Source organism: Cololabis saira, chromosome 9, assembly GCF_033807715.1.
Source record: "Cololabis saira isolate AMF1-May2022 chromosome 9, fColSai1.1, whole genome shotgun sequence".
NCBI classification, from domain to species: Eukaryota; Metazoa; Chordata; class Actinopteri; order Beloniformes; family Belonidae; genus Cololabis; species Cololabis saira.
In genome coordinates, this window is record NC_084595.1 from 1,202,106 (window position 1) to 1,221,703 (window position 19,598).

At 35.8% G+C, this 19,598-nt stretch overlaps 1 protein-coding gene across 1 annotated transcript in view; it reads right to left on the reverse strand.

Annotated features, from left to right (window-relative positions):
* LOC133451346 (GTPase IMAP family member 8-like) overlaps positions 1-19,598 on the reverse strand; it is a 46,918-nt gene that overhangs the window by 12,083 nt on the left and 15,237 nt on the right. The window contains exon 2 of the mRNA XM_061730318.1: positions 5,570-5,912. Within this exon, the coding sequence (XP_061586302.1) occupies positions 5,570-5,591 (22 nt within the window). The 5' untranslated portion in view covers positions 5,592-5,912. The remainder of the gene's footprint in view (positions 1-5,569; positions 5,913-19,598) is intronic.

The window sequence follows — 19,598 nt, forward strand, 5'->3', positions numbered from 1 at the left end:
ATGTTTTGTTTCTGTATGTTTTGGGTGAGTGAGCACTCCTGTTTTTGATCCATCTTCTTCCCACTGACAGTTCAGATTGACAGGTCCCGCCTCCTGCCGCAGCCATTGGTCCTCCGCAGCTGTGGCAGATCAGACTGAGAAGACACCTAGCTGCTGGTCCTCAAAAGCAGCTGGTCCAGCTCAAAAGCAGCACACCTCAGTCAGCATGAGAGGGCTGCTACTGTTCAGTGTGGCAATCCTCCTCGCTGTGTTCTGTGCTCAAGTTGTGATCTGCGTTAGTCTGCGTTAGTCTGCGTTAGTCTGCGTTAGTCTGCTCTCTGCTTGTGAGCAGTTCTTGTTTGAGTTAGCTGTATTAGCTGTGTGGTTTTGTAACTGGCTGTAGCCTGTATTTTATTTTATACCGAAGCAGTAAGGGTAAACCGCCATTTAATTTGATCCCCTTTTTCTCCTGTTTTTGTTAAGTTAGGAAGTTAGGCTCAGATTTTGTAATTTAGTTTGATCTTTTGTTTCCTCCCAGGGCTTAGGTAGTCTGGTCGAGAAGATAGTTTCTTTTGTTTGTTGTTTTGGCCTAGGTTTACCCCGAAGAGAAGCTTCATTTTCATTTTTGTCATTTTGTTTCTTTTGTGCTAACCCGGTTAGCACTGATTTGAATTTTGGATGTTGAACCTTGAGCTGTACAACAATAAATACAGCCTTTTTGTTGTGAACCATCTCTTGCTGCCTCATTCTTATGTTGCGCCTCTGTTCCCCTAGCCTGGGATGTAACAGGGATAAATAAAGTCTTCTATTCTAAATATCATAAATAAGCATATGATGTAACAAAGGGAGCTAATCAATGGGGTTCTGTAAAATTTCTGTAAAAGTGGCATATTGACCAAAGCAGGTGAGAAAACTCCTGCAAATATGTCCTTACATTCCAAAAACCTGCTATGCCGGAACAAAGTGTGATGCTAAGCTGCTGTTAGCTTTCCTCAGCTAGTTACCGTTCAACAGGGGATTGTAACCGTGCACACACACGAGCAAAAGTCAAGAGTCTTTGAAGACCGAGATCTCCAGGTCGACAACAAGCTCCTGGTTTACCAGGCTGTGGTTCTAAACACCTTGCTGTACGGGGCAGAATCATGGACGACCTACAGCAGGAACCTCAGAGCTCTAGAACAACCTACAGAACCTCAGAGCTCTAGAACAACCTACTGAACCTCAGAGCTCTAGAACAACCTACAGAACCTCAGAGCTCTAGAACAACCTACAGAACCTCAGAGCTCTAGAACAACCTACAGAACCTCAGAGCTCTAGAACCACCTACAGAACCTCAGAGTTCTAGAACAACCTACAGCAGGAACCTCAGAGCTCTAGAACAACCTACAGCAGGAACCTCAGAGCTCTAGAACCACCTACAGAACCTCAGAGCTCTAGAACAACCTACAGCAGGAACCTCAGAGCTCTAGAACCACCTACAGAACCTCAGAGCTCTAGAACAACCTACAGAACCTCAGCGCTCTAGAACCACCTACAGAACCTCAGAGCTCTAGAACAACCTACAGAACCTCAGCGCTCTAGAACCACCTACAGAACCTCAGAGCTCTAGAACAACCTACAGAACCTCAGCGCTCTAGAACCACCTACAGCAGAACCTCAGAGCTCTAGAACAACCTACAGAACCTCAGAGCTCTAGAACCACCTACAGAACCTCAGCGCTCTAGAACAACCTACAGAACCTCAGAGCTCTAGAACAACCTACAGAACCTCAGAGCTCTAGAACAACCTACAGAACCTCAGAGCTCTAGAACAACCTACAGAACCTCAGAGCTCTAGAACAACCTACAGAACCTCAGAGCTCTAGAACAACCTACAGAACCTCAGAGCTCTAGAACCACCTACAGAACCTCAGAGCTCTAGAACAACCTACAGAACCTCAGAGCTCTAGAACCACCTACAGAACCTCAGAGCTCTAGAACAACCTACAGAACCTCAGAGCTCTAGAACAACCTACAGAACCTCAGAGCTCTAGAACAACCTACAGAACCTCAGAGCTCTAGAACAACCTACAGAACCTCAGAGCTCTAGAACAACCTACTGAACCTCAGAGCTCTAGAACAACCTACAGCAGGAACCTCAGAGCTCTAGAACAACCTACAGAACCTCAGAGCTCTAGAACAACCTACAGAACCTCAGAGCTCTAGAACAACCTACAGCAGGAACCTCAGAGCTCTAGAAAACCTACAGCAGGTCCCACACCCGTCTCCCCAAACATCTACACTCCCAGCTGGACAGAGGTCCCACACCCGTCTCCCCAAACATCTACACTCCCAGCTGGACAGAGGTCCCACACCCGTCTCCCCAAACATCTACACTCCCAGCTGGACAGAGGTCCCACACCCGTCTCCACAAACATCTACACTCCCAGCTGGACAGAGGTCCCACACCCGTCTCCCCAAACATCTACACTCCCAGCTGGACAGAGGTCCCACACCCGTCTCCCCAAACATCTACACTCCCAGCTGGACAGAGGTCCCACACCCGTCTCCCCAAACATCTATACGTTCTCAAGCCCCTAAAACGTTCTCAAGCAGTTTGGAGATGCCTAATAGTTAACCACTATACCACCATATATGTTAACTAATTACTTCACCACAAATTCTGAGTGAGATGGCACCACTTGATTATACAATCAAGTGAATCAAGTCAATGTAAAGCACTTTGAATTACCTTGTGTTGAATTGTGCTATATAAATAAATTTGCCTTGCCTTGCCTTGCCTATACTTTTTTAATGTTAGAATCTCTCTATTAATTACAATATTAATATCACCACTGTGTCACTTCAAATTCACTTAATTTACTGCTCACTGTTTTTTTTAACATATATTTATAAAACTGTTTTACATACTGCACAAAAAATCTTATCTGTTGGGCCTGTGCCTGCGCACTTTATATGTTTCACCGAGGGAAGTGGGAAACGTCCTCTCGATTCCTTGTATGTCTGACATGTGAAGAAACGACAATAAAGCTACTTTGACTTTGACTTTGATTAATGAAACTACCTATTTTCATGCTACTGGTGACACTTACGGCAACTACGATACATTATCGTCAGTTCCCTTCCTTAAGTTCTTTGAGAAATGACAAGTGAAATACAGTCTGCGTTTTCCCCGCTACCCCTTTCTCAGCCACACAGATACTGAAAACAGCAGACATCATGTATAAACTCATTTTGAACAGAAAAGTAAGTCCCAATGTCTGGTGGCATCAACTCCACCTGACAAACAGGAGAAACTCTGACTAGTTTTAGCCCTGGAGGGAAAAAGAACCTGAGATCATTTACTTCTTATCTTATCAAATACATGTAAATGAGTAACACTCTGAATATTGATCAGTCCACCTTGTTTACATCTAAACACACAGACTAAGTTGAGACCAGGACTTTGGAGATGTTACATATTTTTTTGAGCAACCAACTAATTTGTAAGAAGTGGATTTTGCAAAAAGGTGGGATTGTCCATATTGGGTCCATAAATATTTACTAGGGTAATTGGGGATGTCAATATTGTTCCTTGTAAAATAAGGTATCTGCCTGCCGGGCCAACTACTTCATGGCTGAGCCTGAAGGGAACAGATTTATGAATAGAATCTTATGTTCGTTATCAGTCATTAGACCTTGAACGTTAGTGCTATCTCTTACACATGCTGCCAGAGGCTCAGCCACCGTATCAGAGGGCACGCCTGCCTTTTCCCTCTAGTTAGAGAAATAAATCTGAACAATGGCCATTGGTTATGACTGCAGCTTTAGGAGTCTTATAAATTACTTTAATCCAATCAATAGAATTACCATCCATCTTAAATTCGTGCAGAACAGAGAACAAAAAATTCCACACAACCCTATCAAAAGTCTTTTCTGCGTCTGAAAGCAAGAGAGAGGGCTTCTGTTGGGGACTAGGGGAGTTTTTACCTGCCATTGTTTATATAATAATTGCTCGGGGGTTTATGTTTATGTTTATGTTTATGTTTATGTTCATGTTCTGGATCTCTGGAAAGCGTCTAGAGACAACATCTGTTGTATTAGACGCTATATAAATAAAATTGAATTGAATTGAATTGAATTGAATTGTTGGTTGATGATCAAATTTATTACATTCAGGGCTCTCCTTTTATTGTCAGCTGCATATCGGCCCTTTATAAAACCTGATTGGTCTGGGTTGATCAACTTAGGTAGGATGGACTCCAGCCTTCCTGCTAAAGGTTTAAGGTGTCAGTATGCTTCTGCGTCAAAACGACGCCGTGTCTACGGCGTGTGGTTTTTGTACACGCAGAGGACACGCCGTCACCTGCGCCGTCTCTGACGTGCACCTCCCGAAAATTGTAACTACGCGTCGAGGAGACGCCGACCAAACGCAGACCAAGAGGGCTGTGATTGGTTCGTTTGAAAGCGAAGCATTTCCGGTTTCCGGTTTGAATCAGTAGTGAACTTCCAGGGCTTTTTTCTTCGTTTATATGTGATTTTTTTTGTTTTTGTTTTTTGCACAATAGTTGTCCTTATCTCTTTGATTTACTGTGACCGGAAAAAGTCGGATAAACCATTCAGAAAAAGATCGCTAACTAGTGGCCGCGGGGGGTACTGCACCGCAACCAAATGGAGAGACGGAGAAGTCTGAAGGGTTCGTGACGGCGTCACGACTGCGCTGTGTGCTCTGCGTGTGTGTTACCGCAGAACTGTAATTCAGCCTTTTGTGATAATCTTCTAGTCATGATCTAAGAGACTGATTAGTCTGTATGATGAGGCTCCAAGGGTCTCTACCACTGTTGTGTAATACACTAATATGAGCCAGGTTCATTGTCTGAGGGAGTACTTTTTTTTTTTACAAAAGTTATTCACCATTCCCATAAAGATGAATCTTGAATTGGTTGGTTGGTTGGTTGAATCTCAGGACAAAATTCTTTATAAAACTCGACTGGGAACCCGTCTGGTCCTGGGCTCTTATCTAAAGGCATTGAATTAATTGTTGCTAAGATTTCTTGTGTATGTCTTGTGTTTGTGTAAATGGTGAATTTAAAAAGTGTCGTTCCTGAGTAGAGACTTCAGGTAGCTTGATGTTACTGAGATAATTATCCAATTCTTCCTGCGAGTATCCCCCTTGCAATTTATAAAGACTGATGTAAAAATCGAAGAATGTTTGGTTTATCTATTTTGGGTGATAGGTAATCTTATTTTCTCTCAAGTGAATTGCTTTAATAGTTTTTTCAGCTTTCTCCTTTTTTATTTGATGAGCTAATAATTTACCTGGTTTATTTCCAAATTCGTATTCTTTTTGTTGAGTATAATTCGTTTTTTGTATGATCTCATCTGATATCATGATATTTAGTTTTGCTTTGACAGCAGTTCATTGTCTCCAGTTGCTCTGTGGAGTGGGCGGAGTCAGGGCCCTGAGGGCGTCGTCCCGGTTCATGTGCTCACCCGGTTCATGTGCTCACCTGGTTCATGTGCTCACCTGGTTCATGTTCTCACCTGGTTCATGTTCTCACCTGGTTCATGTTCTCACCTGGTTCATGTTCTCACCTGGTTCATGTTCTCACCTGGTTCAGCTGCCGCTGCCATCCTGACTGATGCTGAAGCACCTGGAGAAGTTCAACTGGAGATCAGCTGGAGATCAGCTGGAGATCAACTGGAGATCAACTGGAGATCAGCTGGAGATCAGCTGGAGATCAGCTGGAGATGAACTGGAGATGAACTGGAGATCAGCTGGAGATCAGCTGGAGATCAGCTGGAGATCAGCTGGAGATCAACTGGAGATCAGCTGGAGATCAACTGGAGATCAGCTGGAGATCAGCTGGAGATCAGCAGCAGATTCCTCAAATCTCCTGAGAACCTGCTTCCATCCTGCAGGTTCTTGTTGCAGCACGTGGATGAAAAAAACATCTAAAACAAACAAACAGATAATAAAAAACTTGTAGCCATTTTATTTTCTTCCATGTGTTTAGTTTGTATAGTTGTAACTTTGGTTTGAGAAGTGTTTATGGGGGGCTTTTCTACAAACATCGGGACGATAGTGACACAAAATCAACCAAATAATTCAACTGGACTCAAATATTCCGCCAAAAACACACGGTCCTAAAATAATGATGAGAAGAAACTTTTCCAGTTCAATATTATTGAATAGACGGACGATCGACCGAGACTTGAGGGAATCATTTGATGGAATTAGAAATGATCACCATTTATTTGGATGTTGTGTGTGATGAGAGTTGCAGTAATGGGAGTTACTGTAATCAGCTCCACTGATTTCCATGTATTGTTATAACGTTGTGCATGAGGGTTCATGTAACTTTGTGATTCTTCTAGTCTCAAACTGTATTTTCATGACTTCTGGTTATGGCGTGGTGCTGGTGAGACGCACTCTGACGAGGCTCCGAAGCTAATTAACTGAAATAATTGTTAAAGAGACCCTAAAGAGCTTTAACTTCACACAACTTGAAACTATATAACACTAGGGGTGTAACGATACACTAAACTCACGATACGGTACAATACGATATTATAGCAGTATTTTTTTAACAACCTTGAATGAGGAACATATGACTGGGAAAAATGGTCTTTTATTTGAAAGACACAAAATACAAAACAATGCTGTGAGTTTGCACTATTGTTACAGTTTGTAATGCTTTATAACTGTTTAAGTTTTAAAGAGAAAGCCAGGCCAACCATTTTCCACAAACTGAACTAAAAGTAAATGTCAGGTTTGCATTATGCATCTTCAGTTTCTTACTGAGTAAGTAAAAATATTTAGACACAAACTGAATAGTTTCTCTCATGTATGATTTGACTTTTTTCTTTTCCAGAAATTTAACAACTAAAATTAAATAAATAAATAAAAGTAAATAATTACATACAATTTTACATCATAAAAAGATTGATTCATGCTCACCTTATAAGTGTAAGAGGAGATTTATTTTTGTTAAGAAGGTTATTTCATTATTTTATAAATCTATTCTTTATATTCTGATGTAAATCAGGGACTAGTTTATCTGTAGTGATTAGTCTGTTTTAGATTGGGCGGAGTGATACGCCACAGTACGGCACTAGGTGCTGTGTTGATGTTCTAAAATCCTACGCTGTTGAGGGACATTAAAGTACACTGGAACTCAGCAGAAGTTTCCCCGTGTTTATCCTACTCACCACCCCAAAACGGTTTCATTTAATAAGGTTTAACTCTACACCAGCCTTACATCAGTAAAGTAATTTAATAAGGTTTAACTCTACACCAGCCTTACATCAGTAAAAGTTTAATTTAATAAGGTTTAACTCTACACCAGCCTTACATCAGTAAAAGGTTTAATTTAATAAGGTTTAACTCTACACCAGCCTTACATAAGTAAAGTAATTTAATAAGGTTTAACTCTACACCAGCCTTACATCAGTAAAGTAATTTAATAAGGTTTAACTCTACACCAGCCTTACATCAGTAAAGTAATTTAATAAGGTTTAACTCTACACCAGCCTTACATCAGTAAAAGTTTAATTTAATAAGGTTTAACTCTACACCAGCCTTACATCAGTAAAAGGTTTAATTTAATAAGGTTTAACTCTACACCAGCCTTACATAAGTAAAGTAATTTAATAAGGTTTAACTCTACACCAGCCTTACATCAGTAAAGTAATTTAATAAGGTTTAACTCTACACCAGCCTTACATCAGTAAAAGTTTAATTTAATAAGGTTTAACTCTACACCAGCCTTACATCAGTAAAGGTTTAATTTAATAAGGTTTAACTATACACCAGCCTTACATCAGTAAAGTAATTTAATAAGGTTTAACTCTACACCAGCCTTACATCAGTAAAAGTTTAATTTAATTTAATAAGGTTTAACTCTACACCAGCCTTACATCAGTAAAGGTTTAATTTAATCCCGTTGGGAAGTATAATCCAGAATCACGGCATACACTTTCATTGTTATGCTGATGATACGCAGCTCTATTTGTCTATGAAGCCGGATGAAACAGAACCGTTAGTTAAACTTCAGGCATGTCTTAGGGACATCAAGGACTGGATGTCCAGAAATTTCCTGCTTCTAAATTCAGATAAAACAGAGGTTATCATTCTTGGTCCAGAGCATCTTAGGAAGGGATTAGATGGTGTTGCGATGGCTTCCAGTGCAACTGTGAGAAATCTTGGTGTTATTTTCGATCAGGATTTGTCGTTTAAACCATATGTCAATCAGGTTTGTAAAATAGCCTTTTTCCATCTCCGTAATATTGCAAAGATTAGGAAAATCCTCTCACAGAGTGATGCAGAAAAACTAGTTCATGCGTTTGTATCTTCTAGACTAGATTACTGTAATGTGTTGTTAGCAGGATGTCCAAGTAATTTGCTGAATAGGCTCCAGCTGATCCAAAATGCAGCAGCACGAGTACTGACAGGAATTAGCAGGAGAGACCACGTCTCTCCAGTGTTAGCGTCGCTCCATTGGTTACCCGTAAAATTCAGAATCCAATTTAAAATTGTATTACTTGCGTATAAAGCCCAAAACGGCTTAGCTCCGCATTATTTGCAAGACCTGATAGTGCCTTATGTTCCTGTCAGAGCTCTCCGTTCTCAGAGTGCAGGTTTACTTGTAGTTCCTAGAGTATCTAAATGTAGATTTGGAGGGCGGGCGTTCTGCTATCAGGCGCCACTACTATGGAACCAACTTCCAATCTGGGTTAAGGGGGCTGACACCACCTCCACCTTTAAAACTAAACTTAAAACATTTCTGTTTAGTAAAGCCTATAGTTAGTGTTTAGTAAACCTCTAGCTGGTGTTGGTAAATCTCTAGGTAGTGTAAACTTTAGTGTGTCAGAGTCGCTCCTGTGGTTTCTTGTGCTGGCCCCCCCCCTCTCCTCCCTTTTCTCTCTTTTGTCCATGTTGCAGCATCCTTTGCCGGACACCGGAACCTGCAGGTGGTCGTGGGTGGCTTGTAGCTTGCATTACGGAGCACAAGTCTTTCCCCGACCCTGCACCCCAACCTGGGACTTGCTGATTGGGCTGGAGCTTCGGGAGCTGCGTGCTGGCCTGCGGTCCCCACCCCTGGTCATCCCGTTGCTGCCCCCCCCCTTCTCCTCCCTTTTCTCTCTTTTGTCCTGCAGGTGGCCATGGGTGGCTTGTAGCTTGCATTACGGAGCACAAGTCTTTTCCTGACCCTGCACCCCAACCTGGGACTTGCTGATTGGGCCGGAGCTTCGGGAGCTGTGTGCTGGCCTGCGGTCCCCACCCCCGGTCATCCCGTTGCTGCTTCCACCTGCCTGCTGTGCTGTTGCCGTCCCTGACCACCAGTCTGGCCCTCGGCAGGAGGGTCCCCCCTGATGAGCCTGGTCCTGCTCAAGGTTTCTTCCCTCCTAAAGGGGAGTTTTTCCTTGCCACTGTTTGGCTTAAGGTTTTTCTCCCACTAGGGGAGTTTTTACCTGCCATTGTTTATGTAATAACTGCTCGGGGGTTTATGTTCTGGGTATGGGTCTCTGTAAAGCGTCTAGAGACAACTCTGTTGTATTAGACGCTATATAAATAAAATTGAATTAATAAGGTTTAACTCTACACCAGCCTTACATCAGTAAAGGTTTAATTTAATAAGGTTTAACTCTACACCAGCCTTACATCAGTAAAGTAATTTAATAAGGTTTAATTCTACACCAGCCTTACATCAGTAAAAGGTTTAATTTAATAAGGTTTAATTCTACACCAGCCTTACATCAGTAAAAGGTTTAATTTAATAAGGTTTAACTCTACACCAGCCTTACATCAGTAAAGGTTTAATTTAATAAGGTTTAACTCTACACCAGCCTTACATCAGTAAAAGTTTAATTTAATAAGGTTTAACTCTACACCAGCCTTACATCAGTAAAGATTTAATTTAATAAGGTTTAACTCTACACCAGCATTACATCAGTAAAGTAATTTAATAAGGTTTAACTCTACACCAGCCTTACATCAGTAAAAGTTTAATTTAATAAGGTTTAACTATACACCAGCCTTACATCAGTAAAGGTTTAATTTAATAAGGTTTAACTCTACACCAGCCTTACATCAGTAAAGTAATTTAATAAGGTTTAACTCTACACCAGCCTTACATCAGTAAAAGTTTAATTTAATAAGGTTTAACTCTACACCAGCCTTACATCAGTAAAAGGTTTAATTTAATAAGGTTTAACTCTACACCAGCCTTACATAAGTAAAGTAATTTAATAAGGTTTAACTCTACACCAGCCTTACATCAGTAAAGTAATTTAATAAGGTTTAACTCTACACCAGCCTTACATCAGTAAAGTAATTTAATAAGGTTTAACTCTACACCAGCCTTACATCAGTAAAGTAATTTAATAAGGTTTAACTCTACACCAGACTTACATCAGTAAAGTAATTTAATAAGGTTTAACTCTACACCAGCCTTACATCAGTAAAGGTTTAATTTAATAAGGTTTAACTCTACACCAGCCTTACATCAGTAAAGTAATTTAATAAGGTTTAACTCTACACCAGCCTTACATCAGTAAAAGATTAATTTAATAAGGTTTAACTCTACACCAGCCTTACATCAGTAAAAGTTTAATTTAATTTAATAAGGTTTAACTCTACACCAGCCTTACATCAGTAAAAGTTTAATTTAATAAGGTTTAACTCTACACCAGCCTTACATCAGTAAAAGTTTAATTTAATTTAATAAGGTTTAACTCTACACCAGCCTTACATCAGTAAAGGTTTAATTTAATAAGGTTTAACTCTACACCAGCCTTACATCAGTAAAGGTTTAATTTAATAAGGTTTAACACTACACCAGCCTTACATCAGTAAAGTAATTTAATAAGGTTTAATTCTACACCAGCCTTACATCAGTAAAAGGTTTAATTTAATAAGGTTTAACTCTACACCAGCCTTACATCAGTAAAGGTTTAATTTAATAAGGTTTAACTCTACACCAGCCTTACATCAGTAAAAGTTTAATTTAATAAGGTTTAACTCTACACCAGCCTTACATCAGTAAAGATTTAATTTAATAAGGTTTAACTCTACACCAGCATTACATCAGTAAAGTAATTTAATAAGGTTTAACTCTACACCAGCCTTACATCAGTAAAAGTTTAATTTAATAAGGTTTAACTATACACCAGCCTTACATCAGTAAAGGTTTAATTTAATAAGGTTTAACTCTACACCAGCCTTACATCAGTAAAGTAATTTAATAAGGTTTAACTCTACACCAGCCTTATATCAGTAAAGTAATTTAATAAGGTTTAACTCTACACCAGCCTTACATCAGTAAAGGTTTAATTTAATAAGGTTTAACTCTACACCAGCCTTACATCAGTAAAAGTTTAATTTAATAAGGTTTAACTCTACACCAGCCTTACATCAGTAAAAGGTTTAAATTAATAAGGTTTAACTCTACACCAGCCTTACATCAGTAAAAGGTTTAATTTAATAAGGTTTAACTCTACACCAGCCTTACATAAGTAAAGTAATTTAATAAGGTTTAACTCTACACCAGCCTTACATCAGTAAAGTAAATTAATAAGGTTTAACTCTACACCAGCCTTACATCAGTAAAGTAATTCAATAAGGTTTAACTCTACACCAGCCTTACATCAGTAAAGTAATTTAATAAGGTTTAACTCTACACCAGCCTTACATCAGTAAAGGTTTAATTTAATAAGGTTTAACTCTACACCAGCCTTACATCAGTAAAAGTTTAATTTAATAAGGTTTAACTCTACACCAGCCTTACATCAGTAAAAGGTTTAATTTAATAAGGTTTAACTCTACACCAGCCTTACATAAGTAAAGTAATTTAATAAGGTTTAACTCTACACCAGCCTTACATCAGTAAAGTAATTTAATAAGGTTTAACTCTACACCAGCCTTACATCAGTAAAAGTTTAATTTAATAAGGTTTAACTCTACACCAGCCTTACATCAGTAAAAGTTTAATTTAATTTAATAAGGTTTAACTCTACACCAGCCTTACATCAGTAAAGGTTTAATTTAATAAGGTTTAACTCTACACCAGCCTTACATCAGTAAAGGTTTAATTTAATAAGGTTTAACTCTACACCAGCCTTACATCAGTAAAGGTTTAATTTAATAAGGTTTAACTCTACACCAGCCTTACATCAGTAAAAGTTTAATTTAATAAGGTTTAACTCTACACCAGCCTTACATCAGTAAAGATTTAATTTAATAAGGTTTAACTCTACACCAGCCTTACATCAGTAAAAGTTTAATTTAATAAGGTTTAACTATACACCAGCCTTACATCAGTAAAGGTTTAATTTAATAAGGTTTAACTCTACACCAGCCTTACATCAGTAAAGTAATTTAATAAGGTTTAACTCTACACCAGCCTTACATCAGTAAAAGTTTAATTTAATAAGGTTTAACTCTACACCAGCCTTACATCAGTAAAAGGTTTAATTTAATAAGGTTTAACTCTACACCAGCCTTACATAAGTAAAGTAATTTAATAAGGTTTAACTCTACACCAGCCTTACATCAGTAAAGTAATTTAATAAGGTTTAATTCTACACCAGCCTTACATCAGTAAAAGGTTTAATTTAATAAGGTTTAATTCTACACCAGCCTTACATCAGTAAAAGGTTTAATTTAATAAGGTTTAACTCTACACCAGCCTTACATCAGTAAAGGTTTAATTTAATAAGGTTTAACTCTACACCAGCCTTACATCAGTAAAAGTTTAATTTAATAAGGTTTAACTCTACACCAGCCTTACATCAGTAAATATTTAATTTAATAAGGTTTAACTCTACACCAGCATTACATCAGTAAAGTAATTTAATAAGGTTTAACTCTACACCAGCCTTACATCAGTAAAAGTTTAATTTAATAAGGTTTAACTATACACCAGCCTTACATCAGTAAAGGTTTAATTTAATAAGGTTTAACTCTACACCAGCCTTACATCAGTAAAGTAATTTAATAAGGTTTAACTCTACACCAGCCTTACATCAGTAAAAGGTTTAATTTAATAAGGTTTAACTCTACACCAGCCTTACATAAGTAAAGTAATTTAATAAGGTTTAACTCTACACCAGCCTTACATCAGTAAAGTAAATTAATAAGGTTTAACTCTACACCAGCCTTACATCAGTAAAGTAATTCAATAAGGTTTAACTCTACACCAGCCTTACATCAGTAAAGTAATTTAATAAGGTTTAACTCTACACCAGCCTTACATCAGTAAAGGTTTAATTTAATAAGGTTTAACTCTACACCAGCCTTACATCAGTAAAAGTTTAATTTAATAAGGTTTAACTCTACACCAGCCTTACATCAGTAAAAGGTTTAATTTAATAAGGTTTAACTCTACACCAGCCTTACATAAGTAAAGTAATTTAATAAGGTTTAACTCTACACCAGCCTTACATCAGTAAAGTAATTTAATAAGGTTTAACTCTACACCAGCCTTACATCAGTAAAAGTTTAATTTAATAAGGTTTAACTCTACACCAGCCTTACATCAGTAAAAGTTTAATTTAATTTAATAAGGTTTAACTCTACACCAGCCTTACATCAGTAAAGGTTTAATTTAATAAGGTTTAACTCTACACCAGCCTTACATCAGTAAAGGTTTAATTTAATAAGGTTTAACTCTACACCAGCCTTACATCAGTAAAGGTTTAATTTAATAAGGTTTAACTCTACACCAGCCTTACATCAGTAAAAGTTTAATTTAATAAGGTTTAACTCTACACCAGCCTTACATCAGTAAAAGGTTTAAATTAATAAGGTTTAACTCTACACCAGCCTTACATCAGTAAAAGGTTTCATTTAATAAGGTTTAACTCTACACCAGCCTTACATAAGTAAAGTAATTTAATAAGGTTTAACTCTACACCAGCCTTACATCAGTAAAGTAAATTAATAAGGTTTAACTCTACACCAGCCTTACATCAGTAAAGTAATTCAATAAGGTTTAACTCTACACCAGCCTTACATCAGTAAAGTAATTTAATAAGGTTTAACTCTACACCAGCCTTACATCAGTAAAGGTTTAATTTAATAAGGTTTAACTCTACACCAGCCTTACATCAGTAAAAGTTTAATTTAATAAGGTTTAACTCTACACCAGCCTTACATCAGTAAAAGGTTTAATTTAATAAGGTTTAACTCTACACCAGCCTTACATAAGTAAAGTAATTTAATAAGGTTTAACTCTACACCAGCCTTACATCAGTAAAGTAATTTAATAAGGTTTAACTCTACACCAGCCTTACATCAGTAAAAGTTTAATTTAATAAGGTTTAACTCTACACCAGCCTTACATCAGTAAAAGTTTAATTTAATTTAATAAGGTTTAACTCTACACCAGCCTTACATCAGTAAAGGTTTAATTTAATAAGGTTTAACTCTACACCAGCCTTACATCAGTAAAGGTTTAATTTAATAAGGTTTAACTCTACACCAGCCTTACATCAGTAAAGGTTTAATTTAATAAGGTTTAACTCTACACCAGCCTTACATCAGTAAAAGTTTAATTTAATAAGGTTTAACTCTACACCAGCCTTACATCAGTAAAGATTTAATTTAATAAGGTTTAACTCTACACCAGCCTTACATCAGTAAAAGTTTAATTTAATAAGGTTTAACTATACACCAGCCTTACATCAGTAAAGGTTTAATTTAATAAGGTTTAACTCTACACCAGCCTTACATCAGTAAAGTAATTTAATAAGGTTTAACTCTACACCAGCCTTACATCAGTAAAAGTTTAATTTAATAAGGTTTAACTCTACACCAGCCTTACATCAGTAAAAGGTTTAATTTAATAAGGTTTAACTCTACACCAGCCTTACATAAGTAAAGTAATTTAATAAGGTTTAACTCTACACCAGCCTTACATCAGTAAAGTAATTTAATAAGGTTTAATTCTACACCAGCCTTACATCAGTAAAAGGTTTAATTTAATAAGGTTTAATTCTACACCAGCCTTACATCAGTAAAAGGTTTAATTTAATAAGGTTTAACTCTACACCAGCCTTACATCAGTAAAGGTTTAATTTAATAAGGTTTAACTCTACACCAGCCTTACATCAGTAAAAGTTTAATTTAATAAGGTTTAACTCTACACCAGCCTTACATCAGTAAAGATTTAATTTAATAAGGTTTAACTCTACACCAGCATTACATCAGTAAAGTAATTTAATAAGGTTTAACTCTACACCAGCCTTACATCAGTAAAAGTTTAATTTAATAAGGTTTAACTATACACCAGCCTTACATCAGTAAAGGTTTAATTTAATAAGGTTTAACTCTACACCAGCCTTACATCAGTAAAGTAATTTAATAAGGTTTAACTCTACACCAGCCTTACATCAGTAAAAGGTTTAATTTAATAAGGTTTAACTCTACACCAGCCTTACATAAGTAAAGTAATTTAATAAGGTTTAACTCTACACCAGCCTTACATCAGTAAAGTAAATTAATAAGGTTTAACTCTACACCAGCCTTACATCAGTAAAGTAATTCAATAAGGTTTAACTCTACACCAGCCTTACATCAGTAAAGTAATTTAATAAGGTTTAACTCTACACCAGCCTTACATCAGTAAAGGTTTAATTTAATAAGGTTTAACTCTACACCAGCCTTACATCAGTAAAAGTTTAATTTAATAAGGTTTAACTCTACACCAGCCTTACATCAGTAAAAGGTTTAATTTAATAAGGTTTAACTCTACACCAGCCTTACATAAGTAAAGTAATTTAATAAGGTTTAACTCTACACCAGCCTTACATCAGTAAAGTAATTTAATAAGGTTTAACTCTACACCAGCCTTACATCAGTAAAAGTTTAATTTAATAAGGTTTAACTCTACACCAGCCTTACATCAGTAAAAGTTTAATTTAATTTAATAAGGTTTAACTCTACACCAGCCTTACATCAGTAAAGGTTTAATTTAATAAGGTTTAACTCTACACCAGCCTTACATCAGTAAAGGTTTAATTTAATAAGGTTTAACTCTACACCAGCCTTACATCAGTAAAGGTTTAATTTAATAAGGTTTAACTCTACACCAGCCTTACATCAGTAAAAGTTTAATTTAATAAGGTTTAACTCTACACCAGCCTTACATCAGTAAAGATTTAATTTAATAAGGTTTAACTCTACACCAGCCTTACATCAGTAAAAGTTTAATTTAATAAGGTTTAACTATACACCAGCCTTACATCAGTAAAGGTTTAATTTAATAAGGTTTAACTCTACACCAGCCTTACATCAGTAAAGTAATTTAATAAGGTTTAACTCTACACCAGCCTTACATCAGTAAAAGTTTAATTTAATAAGGTTTAACTCTACACCAGCCTTACATCAGTAAAAGGTTTAATTTAATAAGGTTTAACTCTACACCAGCCTTACATAAGTAAAGTAATTTAATAAGGTTTAACTCTACACCAGCCTTACATCAGTAAAGTAATTTAATAAGGTTTAATTCTACACCAGCCTTACATCAGTAAAAGGTTTAATTTAATAAGGTTTAATTCTACACCAGCCTTACATCAGTAAAAGGTTTAATTTAATAAGGTTTAACTCTACACCAGCCTTACATCAGTAAAGGTTTAATTTAATAAGGTTTAACTCTACACCAGCCTTACATCAGTAAAAGTTTAATTTAATAAGGTTTAACTCTACACCAGCCTTACATCAGTAAAGATTTAATTTAATAAGGTTTAACTCTACACCAGCATTACATCAGTAAAGTAATTTAATAAGGTTTAACTCTACACCAGCCTTACATCAGTAAAAGTTTAATTTAATAAGGTTTAACTATACACCAGCCTTACATCAGTAAAGGTTTAATTTAATAAGGTTTAACTCTACACCAGCCTTACATCAGTAAAGTAATTTAATAAGGTTTAACTCTACACCAGCCTTACATCAGTAAAAGTTTAATTTAATAAGGTTTAACTCTACACCAGCCTTACATCAGTAAAAGGTTTAATTTAATAAGGTTTAACTCTACACCAGCCTTACATAAGTAAAGTAATTTAATAAGGTTTAACTCTACACCAGCCTTACATCAGTAAAGTAATTTAATAAGGTTTAACTCTACACCAGCCTTACATCAGTAAAGTAATTTAATAAGGTTTAACTCTACACCAGCCTTACATCAGTAAAGTAATTTAATAAGGTTTAACTCTACACCAGACTTACATCAGTAAAGTAATTTAATAAGGTTTAACTCTACACCAGCCTTACATCAGTAAAGGTTTAATTTAATAAGGTTTAACTCTACACCAGCCTTACATCAGTAAAGTAATTTAATAAGGTTTAACTCTACACCAGCCTTACATCAGTAAAAGATTAATTTAATAAGGTTTAACTCTACACCAGCCTTACATCAGTAAAAGTTTAATTTAATTTAATAAGGTTTAACTCTACACCAGCCTTACATCAGTAAAAGTTTAATTTAATAAGGTTTAACTCTACACCAGCCTTACATCAGTAAAAGTTTAATTTAATTTAATAAGGTTTAACTCTACACCAGCCTTACATCAGTAAAGGTTTAATTTAATAAGGTTTAACTCTACACCAGCCTTACATCAGTAAAGGTTTAATTTAATAAGGTTTAACTCTACACCAGCCTTACATCAGTAAAGTAATTTAATAAGGTTTAATTCTACACCAGCCTTACATCAGTAAAAGGTTTAATTTAATAAGGTTTAACTCTACACCAGCCTTACATCAGTAAAGGTTTAATTTAATAAGGTTTAACTCTACACCAGCCTTACATCAGTAAAAGTTTAATTTAATAAGGTTTAACTCTACACCAGCCTTACATCAGTAAAGATTTAATTTAATAAGGTTTAACTCTACACCAGCATTACATCAGTAAAGTAATTTAATAAGGTTTAACTCTACACCAGCCTTACATCAGTAAAAGTTTAATTTAATAAGGTTTAACTATACACCAGCCTTACATCAGTAAAGGTTTAATTTAATAAGGTTTAACTCTACACCAGCCTTACATCAGTAAAGTAATTTAATAAGGTTTAACTCTACACCAGCCTTATATCAGTAAAGTAATTTAATAAGGTTTAACTCTACACCAGCCTTACATCAGTAAAGGTTTAATTTAATAAGGTTTAACTCTACACCAGCCTTACATCAGTAAAAGTTTAATTTAATAAGGTTTAACTCTACACCAGCCTTACATCAGTAAAAGGTTTAAATTAATAAGGTTTAACTCTACACCAGCCTTACATCAGTAAAAGGTTTAATTTAATAAGGTTTAACTCTACACCAGCCTTACATAAGTAAAGTAATTTAATAAGGTTTAACTCTACACCAGCCTTACATCAGTAAAGTAAATTAATAAGGTTTAACTCTACACCAGCCTTACATCAGTAAAGTAATTCAATAAGGTTTAACTCTACACCAGCCTTACATCAGTAAAGTAATTTAATAAGGTTTAACTCTACACCAGCCTTACATCAGTAAAGGTTTAATTTAATAAGGTTTAACTCTACACCAGCCTTACATCAGTAAAAGTTTAATTTAATAAGGTTTAACTCTACACCAGCCTTACATCAGTAAAAGGTTTAATTTAATAAGGTTTAACTCTACACCAGCCTTACATAAGTAAAGTAATTTAATAAGGTTTAACTCTACACCAGCCTTACATCAGTAAAGTAATTTAATAAGGTTTAACTCTACACCAGCCTTACATCAGTAAAAGTTTAATTTAATAAGGTTTAACTCTACACCAGCCTTACATCAGTAAAAGTTTAATTTAATTTAATAAGGTTTAACTCTACACCAGCCTTACATCAGTAAAGGTTTAATTTAATAAGGTTTAACTCTACACCAGCCTTACATCAGTAAAGGTTTAATTTAATAAGGTTTAACTCTACACCAGCCTTACATCAGTAAAGGTTTAATTTAATAAGGTTTAACTCTACACCAGCCTTACATCAGTAAAAGTTTAATTTAATAAGGTTTAACTCTACACCAGCCTTACATCAGTAAAGATTTAATTTAATAAGGTTTAACTCTACACCAGCCTTACATCAGTAAAAGTTTAATTTAATAAGGTTTAACTATACACCAGCCTTACATCAGTAAAGGTTTAATTTAATAAGGTTTAACTCTACACCAGCCTTACATCAGTAAAGTAATTTAATAAGGTTTAACTCTACACCAGCCTTACATCAGTAAAAGTTTAATTTAATAAGGTTTAACTCTACACCAGCCTTACATCAGTAAAAGGTTTAATTTAATAAGGTTTAACTCTACACCAGCCTTACATAAGTAAAGTAATTTAATAAGGTTTAACTCTACACCAGCCTTACATCAGTAAAAGATTAATTTAATAAGGTTTAACTCTACACCAGCCTTACATCAGTAAAAGTTTAATTTAATTTAATAAGGTTTAACTCTACACCAGCCTTACATCAGTAAAGGTTTAATTTAATAAGGTTTAACTCTACACCAGCCTTACATCAGTAAAAGTTTAATTTAATTTAATAAGGTTTAACTCTACACCAGCCTTACATCAGTAAAGGTTTAATTTAATAAGGTTTAACTCTACACCAGCCTTACATCAGTAAAGGTTTAATTTAATA